Consider the following 23,111-nt stretch of genomic DNA (forward strand, 5'->3'; position numbering starts at 1 on the left):
AAAAGGGCATGTGTATGTGCGATGACTGCCCTCTAGGTCGTTAAACCAGGGAAAGCAAGCAGGTGAGTGAGAACGATCACAATTTTTTATGAAGCAATGTAAACTATGCATTTAACATGCCTCCAGTTCTTATATGCCCTCATTTTTCAAGTGGGATAGTTTGCTAAAGGGTGACTTACCCCAAAATACTTTGCAAAGAGCAGTTGGTTTTTATAACCTAAGTTTGGCTCCAAAAACCAGGGCCAAATCAATGGTTTCCAAGGGGCTTTTTTGTTTTTTTAAAAGATGTATTTATTTATTTTTAGGGGAAGAGAGCCAGCTGAGGGGAGGGGCGGAGGGAAAAGGAAAAAGAACACGGAAGCCAGCTCCCTGGCGAGCAAAAGGGGCTGGATCCCAGGACCCTGAGATCATGACCCGAGTCCTGAGTTAACATGAGTTAAGCCTCAGCCTAGCTGACTGAACCACCCAGCCACCCCCCCCCAACCGGGTGGTTCTAATTCATAGTTTTTATCTGCATGCAACAAAATTACATTACTTACGATAAACTTAATTATTTTATAATGTGATATGCAAATTAAGTGCCCACCCTTATTCCGAGATTGTGCCTTTTATACTCTCGATATGAAACTGGCCTTTCTTTAGAAAAACGGTGCGAGCTCCTAAACGTCTTCTTTTTCCTGTCAAAATAAAAAGAGGGGACAACTCTGTTAATTCTCCAAATTTCTTCTGCTTTTAATGTTATCTAATCCATGAGTTTCAAAAGTCAAGACCCAATGCCACACCAAACCACCGTGTCTGCAGGGTTAAGTGAGGGGAAGTGAGTGCGGGAGCGAGGGACTCAGCGGAAGAAGGCCCGAGTTCGAGCCCCACAGCCGGGCGGCTAGGAGCTAAGGGCGGGAGACCGCGCTTTCCCGGGACAGGGCTCGCCGTCGGCGTGGGCCAGCCAATCCTCATGCGTTGTCATAGGCCGTGCTAAAGCCAAGGGCACACCCAGGAGGGCGGAGTGGCTGGGGGCCGCTCACCCCGTTTACAGTCTCAAAGCGAGACCCGGGACAGGACGCGGGCGGCGCGAGCTGGAGGAGACGCACGGGACGTAGCGGCGGACGAGGAGGTGCACGCGAAAGTTACGCCGCCAAGAGGCGCTAGGCAAACCCGAGAAGTCAAAACTCTCGCGATAGGTGAGGCTAGGCTCTCCGGAAGTGATTTTCCGGAAGAAGCATGGCTGCTCCCTAGATTTGGCCCGGCATTGCACGCTGAACCGCGGACGCCATGCAATCGGATGATGTGAGTGTCGTGTTTCTCTGCCACCTGGGTTCTCCTGCTTTAGGAGACTCGGAGACCACATACTCAGCTGGCCCATGCGATTAGCCTCGTTGCTACAGAACCGAGGCTTCCAGAACCACGATTTCCGAGCGTGGGGGCTCTCACGTGTCTACCCGGGATCCCCAGCCCGCAGCCTTATCTGGGTGAAGGGTGTGGAACACCGTCACTTCAGTCCACAGGGTTGGCTTCCAGTCTGTGATACCCAGCAATGAGGGGCTTGCCTGTGGTGTGGACGTGGGAGGCAGGCGCGGGTGGGGGGAGGTGGGGGATGGTATGGTCAAGTTTGGATATGAAATTTAAGGATCCCTTTCTTCCACATGTATGTTACTTTTAAATCTGCTATTTCCGTGTAAGGTTTTTTTGGTTTTTGTTTTGTTTTCTTTTTTTTTTTTTACATTTGCTTCATTATCTGCCTAAATCGTGAATTTTTTGGAAGCATACTCGATTCAGTTATTTAGTTACATGTATGAGAACTATTAAAGTGCTTATGGTGTGCCAAGCGCTGTGGTAATTACTGGAGATTTCGTTTTTAATAAGAGAACAAAAGACCTCTGTTTTCCTGGAGCACTCCGATGGGGGAGACAGATGGTAAACACGTGAACAAATTGAAAACCACTGTACTGTGTAATAATATTGTGAAAGAAAGACCAAGGTTGATGAAGTGAGTAATTAGCAGAGATTACTTAAGACAGAGCTGATCTGGGAAGGTTTCTTGAGTGGAAAACGTTTGAGCTGAGATCTAAAAGATGAGAATGAGCCGTCATTGAGGGGCTGAAGGAAAAGCCAAAAATCCAGACAATGGGAACCCTAAAATGCAAAGATCTGGAGGTAAGAGAGGGGGAGTATATTCAGGAATACCAGTGTGACCTGTGCTTTAGGAATCGCGGGAAGTGGGAGAGGTAATGAAGTTGGGTATGCTTGCATGACAAGAACATATAGAGTCTTGTAGGAAGTATTTTTAGGGCTTCTAATGGGAAATGACATCTGACTTATTTTGTGAAAAATTGTGTAGTTATGTGAGAGGCTTTTGAAGGAGAGGAAGAATGAAAGTAAGGAGATTAGAATATGTTGAAAGTTGTTTCAACCAAGGTAGTAATGGGAGAGAGGAAAAGAAGGGGATGAATTTGAGATCTATATTATCAGTGTAACTGAAAACACAACATGATCCCTTCAATGAAAAGGGGAAAGGAGAAATCAAAGGAGTTTTGGATTTGGACAAGTGATTCAGTGGTGGTTATATTTGTGGAGAGCAGGAAGGAAAACAGTATTTTGAGAGATGTGGAATTGAGAGCTTCATTTGGCTGTTAATGTGTGTCATGCCTCTCGAGCGTCCAAGTGGAGATGTCAGGTTGACAGTTGGATGTGTATATACTTCCGCTGGGGAGAGAAGTTTGACCAGGAGATGACAATTTGGGAGTCATCAACTTAAGATGATATGTAAAGCCATAAACTAGAATGAGCTATTTTCCCAGTTTGATTTCCTCTCACCTGTTTCCTGCCATCCCCCACCAAACACACATCCTATACCATTCCAAAAGTGTTATTCTGTTTGTTAACGTTTATGTTTTGGGCTTTGACTGCTTTAACTTCTTTAAAGCCTTTCCCAGTTCCTTAGCACAGCTCACTCGAAGGCTCTTATAAACTTCTTTTGAGGCCCTTAGACTGCTGCTTTGTGCTTTCCCCCAAGTAGATAGATAAAACTGTTTAAGGATTCTACTTTCCTTGATTCAACAAATACTTGAGTACCTCCTGTGTGTCAGGACTTAGAGATATCAGTGCCTTAATAAATTAAACATACAATCAATGCTGATCGCTTCTCGGCCTTTTGGCTAAGATCAAGTGTAGTACAATCAATGCTGAAAGAATAAAGAACACATTAGTAGAAGATAGCAGTAGATTATTTTCTTTTTTTTTTTTAAGATTTTATTTATTTATTTGACAGACAAAGATTACAAGTTGGCAGAGAGGCAGGCGGTGGGGGGTGGGAGGAAGCAGCTTCCCTCCTAAGCAGAGAGCCAGATGTGGGGATTGATCCCAAGACCCTGAGACCATGACCTGAGCCAAAGGCAGAGGCCTTAACCCACTGAGCCATCCAGGCACCCCAGTAGATTATTTTTTTTGCCAGATAAGATCAAATTATGGTACGTATATCCAACAATCTAGTATTCTGCAGCCTTTTACAATAGATAATGAACATATTAAGAAAAAAAAGGAATGTTACGAAATACATATACATCTCATTTTTGTTAAAGATATAGGCATACTGGTTGGTGGAAAGTACGTGTATAGAAGAAATTAAAAAATATTCATAAAATTCTAATGAAATTTTATCTATGGGTCTTGGTGTGATGGTTATTGCCAATTTGTATTTACTTTTTCTACAAGAACCTGTGTAAAAAGAAAATAGACTATTTTACAAAGCATTTCTTCCTCTCGTTCCTCAGACTCTTTTGAGACTTCCTCAGTAAACCAGCGCATTGTTTTCTTGACTTAATATTCCCATCTGTTGGGTCAGAGCAACTGAAATGGGTTTTTTCTTTGTCTTGTAGGTTATCTGGGATACACTAGGAAACAAGCAGTTTTGTTCCTTTAAAATAAGGTGAGTCTAGATTTGCAACTTAAACAAAGATTCCTTCAGTTGCCCTCTTGGTAGCCCATTTTATAACTTTTGCTCTTTTCCTCCCTTTGTAGAACGAAGACTCAGAGTTTTTGCAGAAATGAATATAGCCTGACTGGACTATGTAATCGGTCCTCTTGTCCTCTGGCAAACAGTCAGTATGCCACCATCAAAGAAGAGAAAGGTAAGTCCTTCGTTTTAACTTCCATGAGAACTAGTCAGCAGCTTTTAAAAGGATGTTCCTTAGCCTCTCTGTAAATAATACTAATGGCATTTACTTTATCCTGCAGGACAGTGCTACTTGTATATGAAGGTTATAGAGCGAGCAGCTTTTCCTAGGCGTCTCTGGGAACGGGTAAGACTTGGGACAAAAAATTATAATGGTCATTAAAAAGCGAAAATGCTACATGCTTTTTTGTCTTCCTTGACCATAGCTGTAATAAACTTTTAATTAAGATTTATTTGTTTATGAGAGAGAGAGAGAGTGTGTGCAATCCTGGAAGTGGGGAGTGGGTGAAGCAGACTCCCTATTGAGCACAGAGCCCAACACAGGGCTTGATCCCAGGACCCTGAGATCATGACCTGAGCCAAAATCAGGAGTCAAATGCTTCACCAGCTGAGCCACCTGGGAGCCCCTGGATTAAGCTTTTGAAGCCAACCTCATTAGGCCCCATGGGTATCATAACATTGATGACCTCATAATTTACTCTTACTCTTGAAGCTTTCTTTTTCTGTTTGGTAGGTGCGGCTTCATAAAAACTATGAGAAAGCACTGGAGCAAATAGATGAAAATCTAATTTACTGGCCCCGTTTTATTCGACACAAGTGTAAGCAGAGATTCACCAAGATCACCCAGTACCTAATTCGAATTAGAAAACTTACACTAAAGCGACAGTAAGTATTTAGATGATTCTTTTATTATATTTATTTTTTAAGTCTGTCTTTCCATGGGTCATGTTAGGAAAATGAGAGATTATGAAATCTCTAGTAATGACCTAGTAATGACCTCTAGTAATGACCTAAAAATTTTGGATCAATAAGAATAAAAGAACTTTACTCTGAATTTACTGAAAACTAATTTTTAAAAATAATATGAAATCCGCAGAATTAATTGAATATTTTCCTAAGGAGTGATGGAGCCTAATAATTTTTCATTGTGAGCTACAGAGAAAGCTAAAGATGGCAGTTTTCTAAAGAAAATTCTTTTTCCTTGTTAACTGAAGCATTAATCTTGGCATAGTGAATGCCCTCAGAAGTCTCAGAATGCCTACAGAAAACAAAAAGTGAAATACACATTAAAACACATGTGAAAATGTCTGACTTTTTCTAGCATTAAATACTTAGAAAATCGTTAAATATATAATCTTGTCTAGATGGAGCTGAGTCCTACAAAATCAACTCCAATCCTTTTTTCTTATTCTTTTTTAAAGATTTTATTTATTTATTTGTCGGAGAGAGCGAGCCCGTGAGCGCACGAGCAGGGAGAGTAGCCGGGAGAGGGAGAAGCGGGCTCCCTGCTGAGCAAAGAGCCCCACATGGGACTCGATCCCAGGACCCTGGTATCATGACCTGAGCCAAAGGCAGACACTTAACCTAACCAAGTAACCCAGGCACCCCTCTTCTCTCTCTTTTTTTTAAAGGAACACACAGAGTGTACACTTGGGTTTTCTGATAATGTGTTTTATCTTCCATAGGAGGAAACTTGTTCCCTTGAGTAAGAAAGTGGAACGGAGGGAAAAAAGAAGAGAGGTAATATATCCTTTTGGTATTCATAGCTTCTGTATTCTCACTGAGGGTAGGGGTGTGTAGTAGGGATCATGAAAAAGATTCAGTCACTATTATCTATGAACTGTTCAGACCTTGGGTTCACTAATGGCTAATACTGTTGTATCAGTTGTGTAAGATGTCGGATATTCATATTTTAAGATTATGACTTTCGAGGCAGGTTAAAATAAGGGTTCTTGGGGACGTATACGTGACGGAGGACAGAAGGAATACCTTGTCTGAAATTCTTGCAATTAAATGTTTCGGAAATCAGACCTTTGGTATGTTGCCTTTCTTACACATCACGTACTCCTCTCAGCAGGGTTTGAGCATTCTTCTCTCTCTTTTTCTCTCCACCCCTGACCCCCCGACCCAGCATGGTAAGCCTCTTTAATTCCCAATCCCTGTTTCCCCCATCTTCCCACCCACCTCCCCTCTGGTAACCATCTGTTTTCTATAGTTAAGAGTCTGTTTCTTGGTTTGTCTTTTTGACTTGTTTTTCCTTTTCTTGTTTTGTTTCTTAAACTCCACATAAGGAGTGAAACCTACGGTATTTGTCTTTTCTGACTTATTTCATTTAGCCTTATACACTCTATCCGTGTCGTTGCAGATGGCAAGATGTTGTTTTTTTTATGGCTGAGTAATTTATTCCATTGTACATACATATACGCTTCTGTATCCATTCATCGGTCCGTGGACACTTGGGCTCTTCCCATACTTTGGCTGTTGGGAATAATGCTGCAGGAAACGGGTGCGTGCATCCCTTTGAATTAAAGTGTTCTGGTATTTTTTGAGTAAATAGCCAGTATACGATGCCTGGCTCATAGGGTAGTTCTATTTTTAACTTTCTGAGGAGCCTCTGCACTGTTCGACAGTGGCTGCCCCAGTTCGCATTCGCACTAACAGTGCAGGAGGGTTTCTTTTGCTCCATGTCCTCACCAACATTTGCTGCAGTTTCTTGTGTTGTTGATTTTAGCCATTCTGACAGGTGTGAAGTTATACCTCATTGTAGTTTTGATTTGCATTTCCCTGATGAAGAGTGATGTTGAGCATCCTTTCATGTGTCTGTTAGCCATCTGGATGTCTGCTTTGGAGAAATGTTTGTTCATGTCTTCTATCCATTTTTAAATTCGATTATTTGTATTTTGGGTGTTGAGTTTTGTATCACTTCTTTATATATCTTGGATATTAACCCTTTCTCAGATACATCATTTGCAAATACTTTCACCCATTCAGTAGGTTGCCTTTTAGTTTTGTTGATTGTTTCCTTTGCTGTGCACAAACTTTATTTTGATACCGTCTCAATAGTTTATTTTTGCCCTTATTTCCCTTGTCTCAGGACACATATCTAGAAAAATGTTGCTATGGTGGATATCAGAGAGATGACCCCCTGTACTCTCTTCAAGGATTTTTATGGTTTTGGGTCTCATATGTAGCTCTTCAATCTATTTTGAGTTTATTTTTTTATATGCTGAAAGGAAGTGGTCCTGTTTCATTCTTTTGCCTGTGTTTGTCCAGTTTTCCCAACACTATTTGTTGAAGATCCTGTCTTTTTCCCATTGTATATTCATTCCTCCTTTGTGAAAGATTAATTGACCATGTAATTGTGAGTTTATTTCTGGGTTTTCTGTTCCATTGATTTATGTGTCTCTTTTTATGCCAGTACCATCGTGTTTTAATTACTACCACTTTGTAATATAACCAAATCTGGAACTGGGATACCTCTAGTTTTGTTTTTCTTTTTCAAGTTTGCTTTGCCTATTCAAGTTTTTTTGTGGTTCCATAAAAATTTTAGGGTGTTTTTGATAGAGATTGCATTTAATGTGTGGATTGCTTTGGGTACTATGGACATTTTAATAGTATTTGCTCTTCCATCCCTTGAACATGGAATGGAATGTCTTCCCAGTTTAATTTCTTCTTTACCAGTTTGGAAGCCTTGTATTTCTTTGTATTGTCTGATTGCTGTGGTAGGACTTTCAGTACTATGTTGAAGAAAAGTGGTGAGTGGACATCCCTGTTGAGTTCTTGACAATAGGGGAAAAGCTCTTTCCCCATTGAGGATGATTTTGGCTATAGATATTTCATATAAGGACTGTATTATGTTGAGTTGTGTCCCCTCTAGACCTACTTTGCAGAGTTTTTATCAAGAATGAATGTTGTGGGGCGCCTGGGTGGCTCAATGGTTTAAGCCTCTGCCTTCAGCTCAGGTCATGATCTTAGGGTCCTGGGATCAAGCCCTGCATCAGGCTCTCAGCTCAGCAGGGGTCCTGCTCCCCCACCTCCACCCCACCCCCCTGCCGCACCTGCCTCTCTGCCTACTTGTGATTTCTGTCAAATAAAATCTTTAAAAAAAAAAAGAGAGAGAGAGAGAGAGGATATTGTACTCTGTGAACTGCTTTTACTGCATCTGTTGAAATGATCCTGTGGTCTTTATCCTTTCTCTGAAAGATGTGATTTATCACGTTGATTGTTTTGTGAATATTGAACCACCCTCGCATCCTGGAAATAAATCCCACTTGATCATGGTATATGATTTTTTTTAATATATTGTTGGATTCGGTTTGCTAGTATCTTGATGATTTTTGCATTGGTATTCATGAGAGATACTGGCCTTTAGTTCTCTTTTTTTGTGGTGTCTTTTCTGGTTTTGGTATCAGGGTATTATTGGCCTCATAGAATGAATTTAGCAGTTTTCCTTCCTCTTACGGTTTTTGGAAAAGTTTCAGAATGGGTATTAACTCTTCTTTAAATGTTTGATAGAATTTGCCTATGAAGCCATCTGGGCTTGGACTTCAGTTTTGTGGAACATTTTGATTATTTCTTCAGTTTCATTGCTGGTAATTCATCTGTTCAAATTTTCTGTTTCATCTTGTTTTAGTTTTGATGGGCTATAGATTTCTAGAAATTTATCCATTTCATACTAAGTTGTCCAAATGTTGGTATATAGGTTTTGTTTTTTGTTTTTTTTTTAAGATTTTATTTATTTATTTGACAGAGATCACAAGTAGGCAGAGAGGCAGGCAGAGAGAGAGGAGGAAGCAGGCTCCCTGCCGATCAGAGAGCCCGATGCAGGGCTCGATCCCAGGACTCTGGGATCATGACTTGAACTGAAGGCAGAGGCTTTAACCCACCGTGCCACCCAGGCGCCCCAGCATGTAGGTTTTTATACTATTCTGTGACATTTGTATTTCTGTGGGGTTAGTGGTTATTTCTCCTCTTTCATTAGTAATTTGGGTCCCCAGGGTTTGAGCATTCTAATCTGATGCACCAGCTCTGCAATGAAATCTAAAAAGAGTCACACTAAATGGAATGTCAGAAAACTTTTTAAGGAGACTTGTCAGTTCAGTTCATTATTAGACCACTAAATTCAGTGTTTTGGATTTTGAAATTGGTTATAAGGAATTGACTGGGATTGTTTCTTTGAGGTTAACTAGGTGGCATTGTTACCAGATTAATATATACTGGTGGTACTACCATGCTATCCTGGGAAAAATCTAGTCAGCAATCACCGGCCTTTGTCACAGAGAGCAAGTCTGCCTGTCCCACGTCACTGGTACCTCATTCAAGTTGACTTTTCTTCTGCTTTTCAAGACCTAGGAATTAGCTCTTCCTTACAAGTTCAAATTTTCAGTTATTCTGGGTATTTGCTCTGCATACTTCCCCTCTACCAACAGACATTTCCCTGATCATTTGTCATGGTCTATCAAGAAATCACGCTAATAATTTGGTGCTTTTGTTCCCATTACTTATACAGAGTTTTGGACTTCAGAGCTATTATAACATTCATCTCCGAACTGTTCTGATTCCGCACCAAAGAAATCTTTGAACATATGCCCCCTGTATTACTTATGATATTATACACGTGTACTTGCACTAATAGGTATATAACTGACATACCTACTATTGATATAGTGAAATGAAGGTCTGGTTCTTTGCTGAGAAGGAATTTGTTTTTAATGAAGGGCTTTCGTGATAGGTACCTCAGAGACACATCAAGAAGTGCATTGTTGGGGCACCTGGGTGGCTCAGTGGGTTAAGCCTCTGCCTTCGGCTCAGGTCATGATCCCAGAGTCCTGGGATCGAGCCCCGCATCAGGCTCTCTGCTCGGCGGGGAGCCTGCTTCCCCTCTCTCTCTGCCTGCCTCTCTGCCTGCCTCTCTGCCTACTTGTGATCTCTGTCAAATAAATAAATAAAATCTAAAAAAAAAAAAAGTGCATTGTTGATGGTTTGCGTTAAGTACTGGCTCCACATTTTTTATTCTTCTTCAGCAGTTTTGTAGAGGTTTTTATTCAGATGTAGCTAGTGAGTTTGCTTCTTCCCCGATGGCTAAACAGTTGTTCTTGCAAGCCTTTCAGAGGAAATTAAGTTGTTCTCCTTCTACCAAGTAAGTTTGAAGACTTCTGAGAAATGTCAGTTTGGAAGATTTTTAAATGTGCTGGAAAATTATGTTTCCAGATTGTTTGAGTGTGATTTGCTGCATTTGTGGGAGACGTAGGTTTTAACAATGTCACTTATAGATATAATCACTTTTCTTTTTCAAATGTTCTATCCACAGAACAAGTTTAAAAACATTTTAGACTATTAAAATACGCTTTTCTCTTGAAAGAATAGAATAAGTGTATTTATTTTTTAAAGCTTCTATTACATATTACAGTCATTTGTCATCTTGGAAAATCTGGAACATTTTTTTGTGAAAAATACGTAACTCTAAGTTGTACAACTCTTTTTAAGTACTAAACAAATAAGCATAACTTTATAATCTCCAATGGTATTGCAAACTGTTCGATAATCTGTAAATTCATTTAAGCAAAATTCCAACTGCATATGCATGCTATAATCATGTGAATAAAGTAGTGAGATTCCCACGTTCAGACTCTACAGTATTTTTCCCTCTGGTTATCTTCCTGTCTCACACACAGCTATTTGCTTTATGGCCAGAGTTAAGGCATCAATGCTAGTATTCATAAATAGAACACTTAATTTTTAAAGAAAAAGTACATACACAGCAATTTTATCTATTTTCTGCCTACATGTCAGTGGATCAGCCTTGAGGTGTGAGCACCCACTTTAGCGAACAGTGCATGATAGCCTTGTAACTGATCACGTGCCCCAGTCTCCCTGTATTTTATCCTACACACTGTACATCATTCCAACAAAGCGTCAGTATGTAAGATTTTTAAAATCTTTTATGATATTTATATTGCTAATGCAGACTTAGGCGAGAAAGATAGACTGAGTTTAGATTTTTATGTTTTGATTGTGGGTGCAACAGGTTGATACTATGTATGTTTTTTTATGAGATCACTGGAGGAAGATATTTTTAATCTATTTTTGTCAGTCACATGGAATTTAGCATGGTTTTAGTAAAAGTATAAGTCTCTATTTCCCTTTCTCAGCTTTTACAAAATCTGTTTAAGGATTGCTCATTTTTTGGTTTTTTTATTTATTTGACAGAGGGTGAAAAAGCAGGGGAGAGGAGGAAGCAGACTCCCTGCTGAGCAGGGAGCCAGTTCGGGGCCTGATCCCAGGACCCTGGGATCATGCCCTGAGCTGAAGGCAGACAAAACTGAGCCACCCAGGCGCCCCAGGATTGCTCATTTTCTAGACACTTAAATGTATATAGACCCGCATGCTTTGTAGATCTATGAAAGGCTTTGTTAGAATTTAATTCAGAATGCTATTTATAAAACCACTGGAACTTTTAAAATTAAAAGGTTCCCAAGGTTTAAAAGCAGGAATATATCTGGCTGGAGAGGCATGAATCCTGGTGATAGCAAGAGTGGGGAAAAAGTGATTTTTTAAAATAAAAATTCCGTTTCTTCCACTTCTACAGACTGAAAAATGAGTATTAATGAAGTAAATGGATTTACTCAAATTTTTCTGTTACAGGAAAAGGCATTAATAGCAGCTCAGCTGGATAATGCTATTGAAAAGGAATTGCTGGAGAGACTGAAACAAGATACGGTGAGAAAGCTAGGAACCTTGGGATATAAATATTGTTTTTCAGACCAATAATAATCATGCTGGGAAACAGAAATGTGTTTTATTTTTGAAGATGCTGGAAAGATCTCCACTTTAATTTTGTTCTTGGAATAGAACAAATATATAGGCCTTGGCTTCCCCATTTTATTTGGTTGACACAAATGCATGATGTGTTCTGGTCACCCCTGACACTCCATTCAGTGTAAGAGACCTTTCTCTCTGCACCGTACTTCCAGTCCTGTTCACAGTGCAACAGTTCCAGATTTCTGTATAAAAGGCAGTCTTGATCCTCCTGCACACTACCCTAGTCATCTTAGGCTCTTTAAAATGAGTTTTTAGTTCTCTCTTTAAAAATTAGTGTCATTTACAAGACAAAAATGAATAAAACTTACTTTTCCCTTATTATTTTACATGTGTTCTAACCCATGGGTTTTATACACTACTACGTTTTCAGTGATGTGCTTCTATTCTTCATGGAAGTTACCCATTTGACTTTAACCACTGATTATTTAAAATGTGTTTTTAAAGACATTGTTGATTCTAGGTTTGAAATTAATACAGAAATACTACTACAAATCAAGTTAAGTATTCTCATTTGATCACTGAGGAATATGCTTATTGGACGTGGACTTCAAGTGTAAGACTGAGATGTCATTAAAGCCGGTGTGTTTCTGTTCTTCAGTATGGCGACATCTACAACTTCCCCATTCACGCCTTCGACAGGGCCCTGGAACAGCAGGAGACAGACAGTGACTCTTCAGATTCTGAGGAAAAAGATGATGAAGATGAAGAAGTAAGCCTTGTTTATTTTTGCTTCAGCGAGCAGGAATCTGTAGAACTAGATCTCTTTACATGTACTTGAGAGACAGAATATCATTTTCATTCCCCTAACCAAAAATAATTTTTGGTCATTTTTTTCTATCGTGAGGTTAATTTTAACTCAGCCAACAAACTACACAATGACAGTTTTGCTAATTGGAATTCTAAAACTTTTCCTGCTAGGGGACAAATGAAGAATCCTTCCTAGCTGATAGAATATACCATTAAGAAAACTACTGAAATTTATATAGGATTTAGTTTCACTATTAATATGGGGGAGGTACTTGAATGATTGCATTTTTTAGGAAAAGGCCAGATTTAACAAGTAGTTGCTTAATCACATGGAACACTCAGAGAGGCTCATAGGTGTACTTTTCCTGGTAGTAACCCTTTTTTGATTTTTGAAATTAAAATAGGTTTAATTAAATGTACATAATGTTTGTAAAGCTCTATCTATAAACTGATTTTTCTAACAAATTAAAATGAGGATGTTTTACTTCTAATAATTTGTATTAGGCATGAGAATTGATGTCCCTGAAATGTTTTTAAATCAGAAGTACTGAGCTTGGAAGTAAGTAGATTTTGGTTGAGCCTAGTAAGTAGACCATGAATCCGTCCGTTGTTTATACACTTACTTATCAAACAACAGTACTGGACATGTAAGCGGAATTTTCATTCTGTATTTTGAACTTAACAGTTATGTTTTATTTTAGGATGTGGGCAAGAGAGAGTTTGTGGAAGATGATGAGGTGGACGAGAGTGACATAAGTGATTTTGAGGTGAGATTTTGGGCCTTCGGGGAAAAGAAGGTTTCTGAACACACTGGCAGATAAATTTTCTGGTTCTAAATTAAGAGTACAGGGAAAGGAATCTGGGCCATAAATCTATCATTTTCTCTTTTCTTTTCCTCCCCATATCAGGATATGGATAAACTGGATGCCAGCAGTGATGAAGATCAGGATGATAAATCCTCTGTGGAGGAAGAAAAGGCCCTTGATGCCAGACATAAAGGCAAAACACCCTTGAAAGGACCGTTGCGGAGAAAGAGAGCCTATGTGGAGATAGAGTATGAGGAGGAGACAGAGCCTGCAACCAAGGCCAAAACGACGTGACTTCACCCCAGGCATTTATGAACAGGACTGAATATTTTCAACATCCTCCTTTCTTTTACCATAAACATGTACACACCTCCTGTTTTTGCTCTTTCATATGGCATTGAACACAATATTTGTGTTTTTAATATTTATGCTACTTCTATGGGGCAAGAAATCTGGGAGGAAGTGAAGGAAGTCTTAAGTTGTGAACAGAGTATTTTTATAGCATTGGCATATGCTTTGAAGTAACAGCTTGAGCCCAAGAAGCTTAACAGATGAATTTGTGGGTGTAAATATTTCTAAATTTTAAATGCTATCCACCCGTTTCCTTGGCGTTCTCCCCCCACCCCCCAACTTTATTTAGAAATGTCCAGATTTCATTTTTTTTCTTGTTCTCTCTTCCCTACTTCTGTGGGAATAAAAGTAGGAAAAAGAAGGTCTAAGTTATAATGTTTAGTATGAAAATACCTTTTTTTAAAAATCATTCTGTTTACACAGTTGGAACAAGAAGAAAAGCCTTCCTACTTTAAAAGTACGAGAAATTTAATTTCTGTCGTAGGATGCGCCTTCAGACACCTGCTGCACTTTTCTGATACAGTTCAGCACCTTGCTGTCTTCACAGCTTTGGAGAATTTTGGCCAGGAGACCCTGCAACATGAAACCAAATAGGCTTTGATTTTTTTTTTTGCTACTTTTCCTTTTACCTTGGTTCTTCTTTCTTGGTACCATACTCAAGGAATGAATGAAGAGAGAGCAGTTCATGGAACAGGCGTTAGTTAAAATGTGTTGGCGTGCATGGGTCCTGCTGGCTCAGGAAGAAGCGGGTTAATACCAGCCCATGCCAATTAGATCGGATTCAGGGCTCGAAAACTGCCTGACATGAAAACCGACACAAAGTTATTTGAATAAACTAGTAAAACAACAAATACTATTTCTAAATATTTTTAGGATATGAATTTCTTCTCATGCTGTTTTATAACTTTAAATTGAAGACTTCTGGGGAAGATTAAATGGGGGAAGAAATGAGGCAATAGTTTATTAAATATATATAAATACACACATAGTTATTATGTGCTTTAGCGCTGAAAAATTAACTTTTGTGGAATGTGAAACTAAAGGAAGAATTCCCATATGAATAAATAAGAATATGGAAAAATACAGTTGCCCCGGAAAAACTAGAAACATTTTTGGGATCTGAATCACTCTACTTATATTACTCCTTGGTGGCTTACAGCTCACTATTTCATCATTTAAAAAAAAATTCAGATGACTAAAATAGAACTTAAGTTTTATAAACTTAATATTTTGCATATTTTTTGTCTTTTCCCCCAGAGACCTCTCCTAACCCACTTGCCTTTTGGTCTAAATAGTTCTGAATAGCTTTAAAATAAGACTAAGGTGTTAATCAACCCCCTGTTGAAGGGTAGCGGTCTCCAAGGTGGGGATCTGAACCTTCCATGTTCATTTACAGACGGTCAGGCATGTGAACAGTTACAGGAATTACTTAAGGACCAGATGCAGACTCTCCTACCTTCACCTGTCCTTGAGAACAGCGGTCCAGGAGAATCAGGCAATCTGTGGCTTCCTCTAATAAGGCATTCTTAACAGGCTCAGGTGTAAGATTTGGATCCCTTGCTACATTGCATATCAGTTTTAGGAGAGCCTTCAGCAAGACCACAAGTCTACAGGAAATTCTGGAATCAAAAAGAAAAAGTTACGTTCATACTCTAAATCAGGATATTAAAGCAGATTTCAAAGGCCATCTAGGCCTTCATTTCCTAAATGACTTAAAGACCATGGAGCTAGAAGCAGAACTAGAGACCAGATACCAGATTTCTTAACTTCAAGCCCCCTTTTTTCCCTGCAGCGTAGTATGTACTCATACACACACTCTGCGTAAGTATACCTTGCTCCCTTCCAGAACCTGGTTCTACTATAAAGAAGTCATCCCTCCTGAAAAGGGAGAAGTGGGATCTCCCCTTACCAGGGGCTTAGACTTTGGGCCAAAGAGGAAATGGTCCACAGTACTTAAACTTTTATGCAGTCTTGGGCCTGGAAGTTAAAGTGGGAGAAATAAGCTTGGTTTCTGGGACCTGGGACCTCAATGTCAATTGGAATCTTCTGTCATTTAGTTCAGATCCTGGCTTACCGTCACTGAAGCCCAGCATATTTACTTCAACTTACTAGTCTTTCTGAAGGTTTTTATCTTGATTAAAAAAAAGTTCTGGAAAACTATAGTGGTGATGATTGTACAAAATTGTGAAGGTAATTAATGTCACTGAGTCCACTTATTTTTTTTTCTGGGTCCACTTTTAAAAAGTTCATTGTATGTACTTCTTTTAATAATAAAAAACCCTTAAAAGCCTTAATCAGAGCTGAAAAATAATTTGTAGTGGGAAATATGCAAACTAAACTGTTTGGGAGAATAACAGTCTGCATCTCTTCACCTAATAAATATTAAGTGGTTTCCTACATTGTTTGCTGCTCAGCTCTCCTACCTGTCCTCAACATAAAACCTGCTGTTTCCCACTCCCCAGCCCCCCTCCTTCCACATAAGATATCATCTTCTAACTTTCCCACTTAGGCCTGCCAATCTCGACTTGGGCGCTTAGTCTGCTCTTTAAAGGCCGGGCAGCATTAACTGGATTCGGTTTCATTCATCCGTCCACTCAGTCTGTTCCAGTCCATTCATTCTTCTGATACTGGTGTATTTAATAACCAGGTACTGAGTAAACTTCTGTATACTCCATATCCCAGAGTGGGCTTATAGTTCAGTAGGGGAGAAAGACCGGAAGTGAACAAAGGCAGTCCAGTTACAGATGTAACTAAAAGTAAAAACTACGGTTCAGAAAAGATACAGATGTTGGAGCACTGGACTCTAGGTGAATTGAACTTTGTTGTCCAGCAAGAAAGTGTTTGTTGACAAAACATGTTTGGGTTCCAGTTTTTTGTTCTGACCCCAATCTCCAGCCGGAGTTGGAATGCTTCTAAGCAATCACATCCTCAATTAGGATTCATTCATCCTAATTCATTCATCCTGGTTACTGCTCGGCAAGTGTTCAGTAATGTGCAATGAAGTTTTCTACTTTCAGATTTAAAAAACTCTTAAGGTGAACGAAGTTAAGTGTGTCTACCGTAGCACTTCTAAGCGGCCTTTGAAATTCTAATATGCATTATAAATCTAGAGAGATTGGGTGCCTGGGTGGCTCAGTGGTTTAAAGCCTCTGCCTTCGGCTCAGGTCCTGATCTCAGGGTCCTGGGATCGAGCCCCGCATTGGGCTCTCTGCTCAGTGGGGAGCCTGCTTCCCTCTCTCCCTCTGCCTGCCTCTCTGCCTACTTGTGATCTGTCTCTGTCAAAGAAATAAATAAATTAAAAAAAAAAAATCTAGAGAGATGTACCCCTGCAGTAACAATGGGTATATTTTACCTTTTCAATGTGACTTCCTCAGTTCAAAACCTAATAGAAGTGTAAGCATGGGAAATATTCAAATACAAGGCACGTCCTTAAGACTCTGTACTGAAAGTACACATGGGCGAGCCTGGGAGAGAAAACTGGTGGAGCTCTGTCCCTCTTGGTGCACCTGCCTGCTTGGCTGCTTTACCTGGGCCATGCACACTGCATGAGAAGTTTCAGAGTTTCCAGTATCTTCAATCTAGCCTCCTCCTCTGGCCCGTCATAAACCTCCAGATAACTAATGATGACTCGCTCCAGCCTCTTCAAGTGACGGACAGTTAGGATCCCCAACCTAAAAAGTAAAGAGAAAAGGTGGCACCAAGGAGATGAACTTGAAGAGCAGGCCAGACCAGCAGCCCAGGCACTCACCTCTTCACAAACGCTGGGAGGTTTCTCGCATAGGTCCTGCGTAAGAGAAGGCGGTGTTCCGGCTCCATGTGGGTCAGGATCAACCGCAGCACCTCATCGCAGTGTGTGGTGGGTCGAGCGGCACCTCCTTTCCAGTGCAGGCCTTTCTCCAGGACGGGGAATAAATCCAGCAGACACAGGAGCACAGCCTAGGAGGCAGTAATAGAAAAGAACTGTTTGCCCATTTGCATTCACATTCGCTGACTGGTCTTGCGACTTTATCAATCCATCCTTGGAGTCTGTGTCAGAATTCTGAAAGATACAAGTAATACATGAAGTGTATTTTACTTTATATTTTCAAGCTTGTTTTACATAATCTCCAAACAAGTTAACACCTTCTCTTCCAGACTCCTCTTTACTATGAAACAGGACCTTATGGGTACAGCTGGGACTTTAACCGAAATTGTGGGAGTCTATCGCCACTAAGTTTCTAAGCCTAACTGGCAGTTACATGTACTCACAATTAAACTGCTCTTAGAAAGAATCTATAATGGTCCTCAACTGTGTCCAGCTGGACTACCCTATGTGAAGTTTCAGTGTGCAGGCACTCCCTTCCAGCTCTCTTGGGATTTTTGGTTTTTCCTCTTAGTTTTGTTTTGTTTTGTTTTTTAAGATTTTATTTATTTATTTGACAGAGAGAGAGAGCAAAGGGAGTGTGAAAGGGAGAAGCAGGCTTCCCGCTGAGCAGGGAGCCCGATGCGGGGTTCAATCCCAGGACCCTGGGATCATGACCTGAGCTGAACGCAGACGCCTAACGGCTGAGCCATCCACGCGCCCCTCAGTTTTGTTTTTAAACCATTGTCTAAAGAACTCTAAACTTCTTAACTGTCAGTACCTGGATTCTCAATTTAATACTTAAATTAATATTTAAAAAGAAAGGTGGATGGGGACGTGGGGAAGGGAGGAAAGGCATAGAAGAAAGCTTATTCCTACCTCTGAGTTTATATAACTTGTTTCTTCTGTCTTTAGAATGTTCTTGCCCCTCCTCAAAAACTTCTGTTCATCCTTCAAATATCATTCCTTCCCAAACGCTCCCAAAACCATCCCAACACCACTGAACCTGGTTAGCCACCCTTTGCTGGACACACACTGCACTCTACACAAACCTCTTCTTTTTTTTTTAAAGATTTTATTTATTTGACAGACAGAGCTTACAAGTAGGCAGAGAGGCAGGCAGGGAGTGAGAGGGGGAAGCAGGCTCCCTGCTGAGCAGAGAGCCTGATGTGGGGCTTGATCCCAGGACCCTGGAATCATGACCTGAGCCGAAGGCAGAGGCTTTAACCCACTGAGCCACCCAGGTGCCCCACACAAACCTCTTCTAAGCAGATTTATCACACTGTACTACAGACATGTATAAATACTCATTTATTTACACGTCTTTCCAAAGGGTTTCTTAAAGCCAGAAGCTCTGTCTGATCCATTCACTCCTGGAACCCACGATGGTTACTCACACACAGCAGATATTCAGTGTCTTTTGGAAGGAAGAATGTCACTGTAATACCCAACATACAAAGAGTTTCAAGTATGTGTTGAAACAAAGAAGCAGAGAAGGACACAAGTTAATAAAAACAGAACTTCAGACAAAGCAGCCCTCAACTGATATAAAACTGACCCAGATGGAGACAAAACACTGGCTCTGTGGAGACTCAGAAATGTGGATGCCTACTTAGTATTGAGACATCTCCACTACTCATTTGCTACTGCTTTACTTTCAAGTTGGCTATGACTTAGTCATCATCCTCAATTTCCAAAAGAGGAAAATGTGTCTCAACTATTCTTACTCATATAATACCAACTTCTACTCAAATTTGAAAACTGAGATTCACAGTAGTAAACAAATCGTACAATTACCTGAACGAGATTGTACTCTGGTGTGTAGAGGTGGTTGAAAAGGGCATGGTATAGGACCTGGGCTCTGTTATACTGGAGCAAATCAGCAGCTGGCTGCAAGCAGACAAATTACCCAATTAAAAGTTTCCGAACATTGCAAAATGTTGGTAATTTTTAAAAATATTTTATTTATATAAGATTTTATTTATTTGTCAAAGACAAAGAGAGCAGGGGGAGGGGCAGAGAGAGAAGCAGGCTCCCCTTGGAGCAAGGAGCCCAATGAGGGACTCGATCCCAGGACCCTGGGATCATGACCTGAGCTGAAGGCAGACGCTTTACTGACTGAGCCACTCAGGTATCCCAGATTTTACTTATTTTTGTGAGAGAGCGCATGTGCACACAAGCAGGAGGGAAGGGCAGAGGAAGAAGCAGACGCCTCACTGAGCAGGGAGCTCCATGTGGGGCTTGATCCCAGAACACTAGGATCATGACCTGAGCCAAAGGCAGACACTTAACTGGCAGAGCTACCCAGGCACCGCCCCAATGTTGGTAATTTTTGAAACTGAAGTATGGATACACAGAATTGATCATGCCATAGGATTCATTATATCACTCTCTACTTCTGTGTATATTTTAAAAACTCCGTAATACACAGTTAAAAAAAAAAGTTTACTTGAGTCATATAATAATGGCTTGCACATTTGGATTTAACTTCTTTCAGTTTCTGATTTTTTTGCTTCTTGGAAGTCAACCTGAGTCAACTCAAGGTCTGGTTATTCAGTTTGACATGCAGGATGATGGCCCAGGTGTCTTATACATGTTACTTATGAGGTATAATCTACTAGGTTGGCAGGAAGAAAATACAAAGAAAAAATATATAAATAAGTCAATGTAGCCATAACAACATTAATAGAAGTTAATAAAAGATATAAAAAGACAACGATAAAATGATATCATGATGACTCAACCCGTCCCATCTACACAGATGATACAGTGCAAGGCTGCTTACCACATTCAGCACAATGTGATGGAGGCAGTGTACACCCAGTATTTTGTTCTCGGTTTGATAGTCATCCGAGATGAGCAGTGATGGGGGAAGTATCCTTTCCAGATGTTGGTTCAGCCAGGGTCGGGTGACCTGTTGCAGAGTCCATGAGAAAACATGTCTGGTGGCTGGGTTATTCTTCCAGGATTCCCTACATGGAAATGTGAAACCACATTAAGTAAAGTGACGTGGTGTTAACTAGCAAAGAAAATCAACCTCTTCAAGCTAAAGAGACCATTTTCTTGTCCTTGAAAAGAATACATCACATGTAACTCTTGGTGTTATATATTTTAAGATTTGGATCAAAATAACTTATAGAACTTGCACTAAAAGAGCAAAAAACAAAAAACCCAATACTAAATACATTTAACAATCAATCAGCCAGGGCTCTAGGTCTAAAGCTTATCCAATGAAAAGGAGGCATTTAGAACAGTAGCTTGTAAAAAATCTGTGGTGATGGTGTGGGGGGTTACAGGGAAGACCTGTTAAGAAGAGAGAAAGGAGTGGGGCGTCTGGGTGGCTCAGTCAGTTGAGCGTCTGCCTTTGGCTCAGGTCGTGATCCCAGGGTCCTGGGATCGAGTCCCACCACCAGGCTCCCTGCTCAGTGGGGAGCCTACTTCTCCCTCTCCCACTCTCCCTGCTTGTGTTCCCTCTCTCACTGTCTCTGTCTAATAAGTAAAATCTTTAAAAAAGGTGGGGGAGGAGAGGAGTAAAAGAAATACCTTCAGTATTATTTTAAGTATAACAAGGGAGCAAGTGAATCGAGATTTGAACAAAAGCAATTTACAGCTTATAAAGCGGGCTTAACCACGTTACTCAACCTTCAAAATAACTGTGTAATAGATAATACCTTTATATTACAAAAAAATGAAACAGGTTCAGAAAGGCTCTCCGACCCGGTCCTACTCAGAAGCAATAAAAAGAAGTACGAGCCTATCCCAAAACTTCAAGTTCCTGGTAAAATGACAGTTATGTACACAGTTTTTTCTCATCACTCTCCTCCTACTAATAGTAACATATAAAGTAGCAAGTGGAACTCACAGAAAATATTTTAGCTAGTAGCAATCTGAAGGGCTTTTTTCATCCCAAACATCACTTCCTTATCTAATAACTAGTGATGAGTTTCAACATCCCTAATTTTAAATTCAAACTCTGAGTTTAAATCCTCTCCAGATCCCTATCCTCACCTAACTTAAGAAACTTGAGTATAAATAAATGGGACAGAACTTCCAGTGTCCAGGGCAGTTGTGAGAACCGGAAAGAGCACCAGGAAATGGGAGTCTGAAGACCTGGGCTCTAATGTCCAACTTGCCAATACCCAATAATGTCATTTATAGAAAATCGCCACCTTCCTGGGTCTTAAGAGACCCGCTATTATCAGGACACCTTTATCTTACCATCGAAGAAACTCAGGTTCCTTTGAGCTCTAACAATTCTAAAACGTTAGGATGAAGCTCGAGTTAGTGGCCCCTTTGACAAAAATACTCACTTATTCAAATCTGGTTTGAGAAGCTCCATTACTAAAGTAAATCTCCCTTTCTCATCTTCATTTTCTCCGTGCAGAAATCCTGCCACGGAACCACACTGAGTAACTCGGAGGAGTAAGGAGAGCACCTCTCCAGCAACGTCACGGGATCTTGGGCAGGTCCATGGTTGCTCCAAGCTGTGTGTAACGGCGAAAATATAGACGGGTCCTGCCAAGTGACGTAGGCCTATCTTCCACGTAGGACAAAGCAAGGAATTCTTGGCCGCCTCAATTTTCCCCATTAATTTAAGAAACAGTACCCCAACTGCTGCCCCCTTCTCAGCCACTTCAGAGTAGCCATGAGCTCTACCTTCCTGCTCCTTGGGTGGGGCTGCATACTTCCCCAGGGCTTTTGCCACCTGCCCCAGCATCTCGGGCATTCCGCGCAGCGACGTGTCGCTCCCCTCAAATAACTGATCACATTCTGCCGCTTCTATTAGAGCACCGAGGTCCTGAATTGCTGCACTTCTGGCCTTGCCCCGTCGGGACTCCTCGCTGGTAAGACGGTGCAAAACCTGGGATAAAGACTGTCCAAGGGCGGAGGAAGGCGGATCTCCCGGCAAGGAAGCGTCTTCCCGCGATGGGTTTTCCCGAGAGCTGTCCTGCTCCATTCCTCAGCTGGCAGCAGTGATGAGCCGGTCTCCTCCAGAGAGCCAAGATGGGACGCTGATGGGGATCTGCTGGAGAAAAAAAGATCAACCGGGGGCTGGAATTCTCCCGAAGAACGCAACTAAAACCAAATAAAACTGCAAGACTTGGGGACTGGGGGGTGCGAGTCTAATCCGCGAGAGTACACTCTGCGTAAAGGAAAAGATGGAGGAAACGGAAAGAAGCCTCTCTGGAAGTAACAGAAGCTCAGACTCCCAACAGTAGATAAATTATCCTTGCCTTCCTAAAGATTAAAAACAAACCAAAGAAAACAAAAACCCTACGAGTTTTAAAAAATAAATCCTTAAGGCATGACACATGCACCTCCAAGGGCGCCTCCAAACCCTCCAGTACCGCTCTACCTATTAGGATCCGGACCCAGCTCGCCTCGCTGCCGCAAAGCACATGGCTAGCGTCCGCCAATACTCGGGCAACACTCCGTCATTTCACGACCGGCTTGTCGTAAAGCAACAGACACCCAGCTTACCACCAAAAGGTGGAGTTGGGGCGGAGAAATTTGCATATATATATGCGCTCGCTAATTTGGTTCTGTTTTAATTTACGAAGGTAGAAACAAAAGAAAAATATCGAAGATATTTTAA

General features: G+C 40.9%; 2 protein-coding genes and 1 non-coding gene across 4 annotated transcripts; 2 read left to right on the plus strand and 1 right to left on the minus strand.

Moving 5' to 3' along the window:
• Positions 1 to 1,159: 1,159 nt before the first annotated feature.
• On the plus strand, positions 1,160 to 13,915 carry MAK16 (MAK16 homolog). Its single transcript, XM_032838114.1, has 10 exons — positions 1,160 to 1,284; positions 3,873 to 3,922; positions 4,015 to 4,124; positions 4,231 to 4,295; positions 4,683 to 4,834; positions 5,635 to 5,689; positions 11,594 to 11,668; positions 12,369 to 12,479; positions 13,219 to 13,284; positions 13,426 to 13,915. The coding sequence occupies exons 1-10, from the start codon at positions 1,270 to 1,272 to the stop codon at positions 13,615 to 13,617; spliced, it is 891 nt and encodes a 296-aa protein (XP_032694005.1). The 5' UTR covers positions 1,160 to 1,269; the 3' UTR covers positions 13,618 to 13,915.
• LOC116855431 lies at positions 3,133 to 3,328 on the plus strand. The gene has a single exon (XR_004380352.1). It is a non-coding gene; the product is annotated as a U2 spliceosomal RNA (small nuclear RNA).
• On the minus strand, positions 12,340 to 22,760 carry TTI2 (TELO2 interacting protein 2). 2 transcript variants are annotated; one of them, XM_032838113.1, is made up of 8 exons: positions 21,826 to 22,760; positions 20,301 to 20,487; positions 19,313 to 19,405; positions 17,423 to 17,610; positions 17,202 to 17,345; positions 15,131 to 15,293; positions 14,125 to 14,247; positions 12,340 to 12,450 (listed from the first exon to the last, which is right to left on the minus strand). In XM_032838113.1, exons 1-7 carry the CDS (start codon positions 22,470 to 22,472, stop codon positions 14,143 to 14,145), a joined length of 1,527 nt encoding a protein of 508 aa, XP_032694004.1. In that variant the 5' UTR covers positions 22,473 to 22,760; the 3' UTR covers positions 12,340 to 12,450; positions 14,125 to 14,142. The 2 variants fall into 2 exon arrangements, with proteins under 2 accessions (XP_032694004.1, XP_032694003.1); XM_032838112.1 differs by lacking the exon at positions 12,340 to 12,450 and having other exon boundaries at positions 14,078 to 14,247; positions 21,826 to 22,759.
• Positions 22,761 to 23,111: the final 351 nt, after the last annotated feature.

The sequence above is a fragment of the Lontra canadensis genome, unplaced genomic scaffold (genome assembly GCF_010015895.1).
Source record: "Lontra canadensis isolate GAN:19392208 unplaced genomic scaffold, GSC_riverotter_1.0 scaffold102, whole genome shotgun sequence".
In the NCBI taxonomy this organism is placed as follows: Eukaryota; Metazoa; Chordata; class Mammalia; order Carnivora; family Mustelidae; genus Lontra; species Lontra canadensis.

Bases quoted from the DNA above. Each gene is read 5' to 3' on its own strand.
- MAK16 (XM_032838114.1), top strand. The intron at 4,835-5,634 runs GTAAGTATTTAG...TATCTTCCATAG, and splicing joins AAACTTACACTAAAGCGACA to GAGGAAACTTGTTCCCTTGA. The intron at 13,285-13,425 runs GTGAGATTTTGG...TCCCCATATCAG, and splicing joins GTGACATAAGTGATTTTGAG to GATATGGATAAACTGGATGC.
- TTI2 (XM_032838113.1), bottom strand. From the start codon at position 22,472: ATGGAGCAGGACAGCTCTCGGGAAAACCCATCGCGGGAAGACGCTTCC. The intron at 17,346-17,422 runs GTGAGTGCCTGG...TTTACTTTTTAG, and splicing joins CTCCCAGCGTTTGTGAAGAG to GTTGGGGATCCTAACTGTCC. The intron at 15,294-17,201 runs GTAAAGCAGCCA...TTTTGATTCCAG, and splicing joins ATGCAGTGTGCATGGCCCAG to AATTTCCTGTAGACTTGTGG.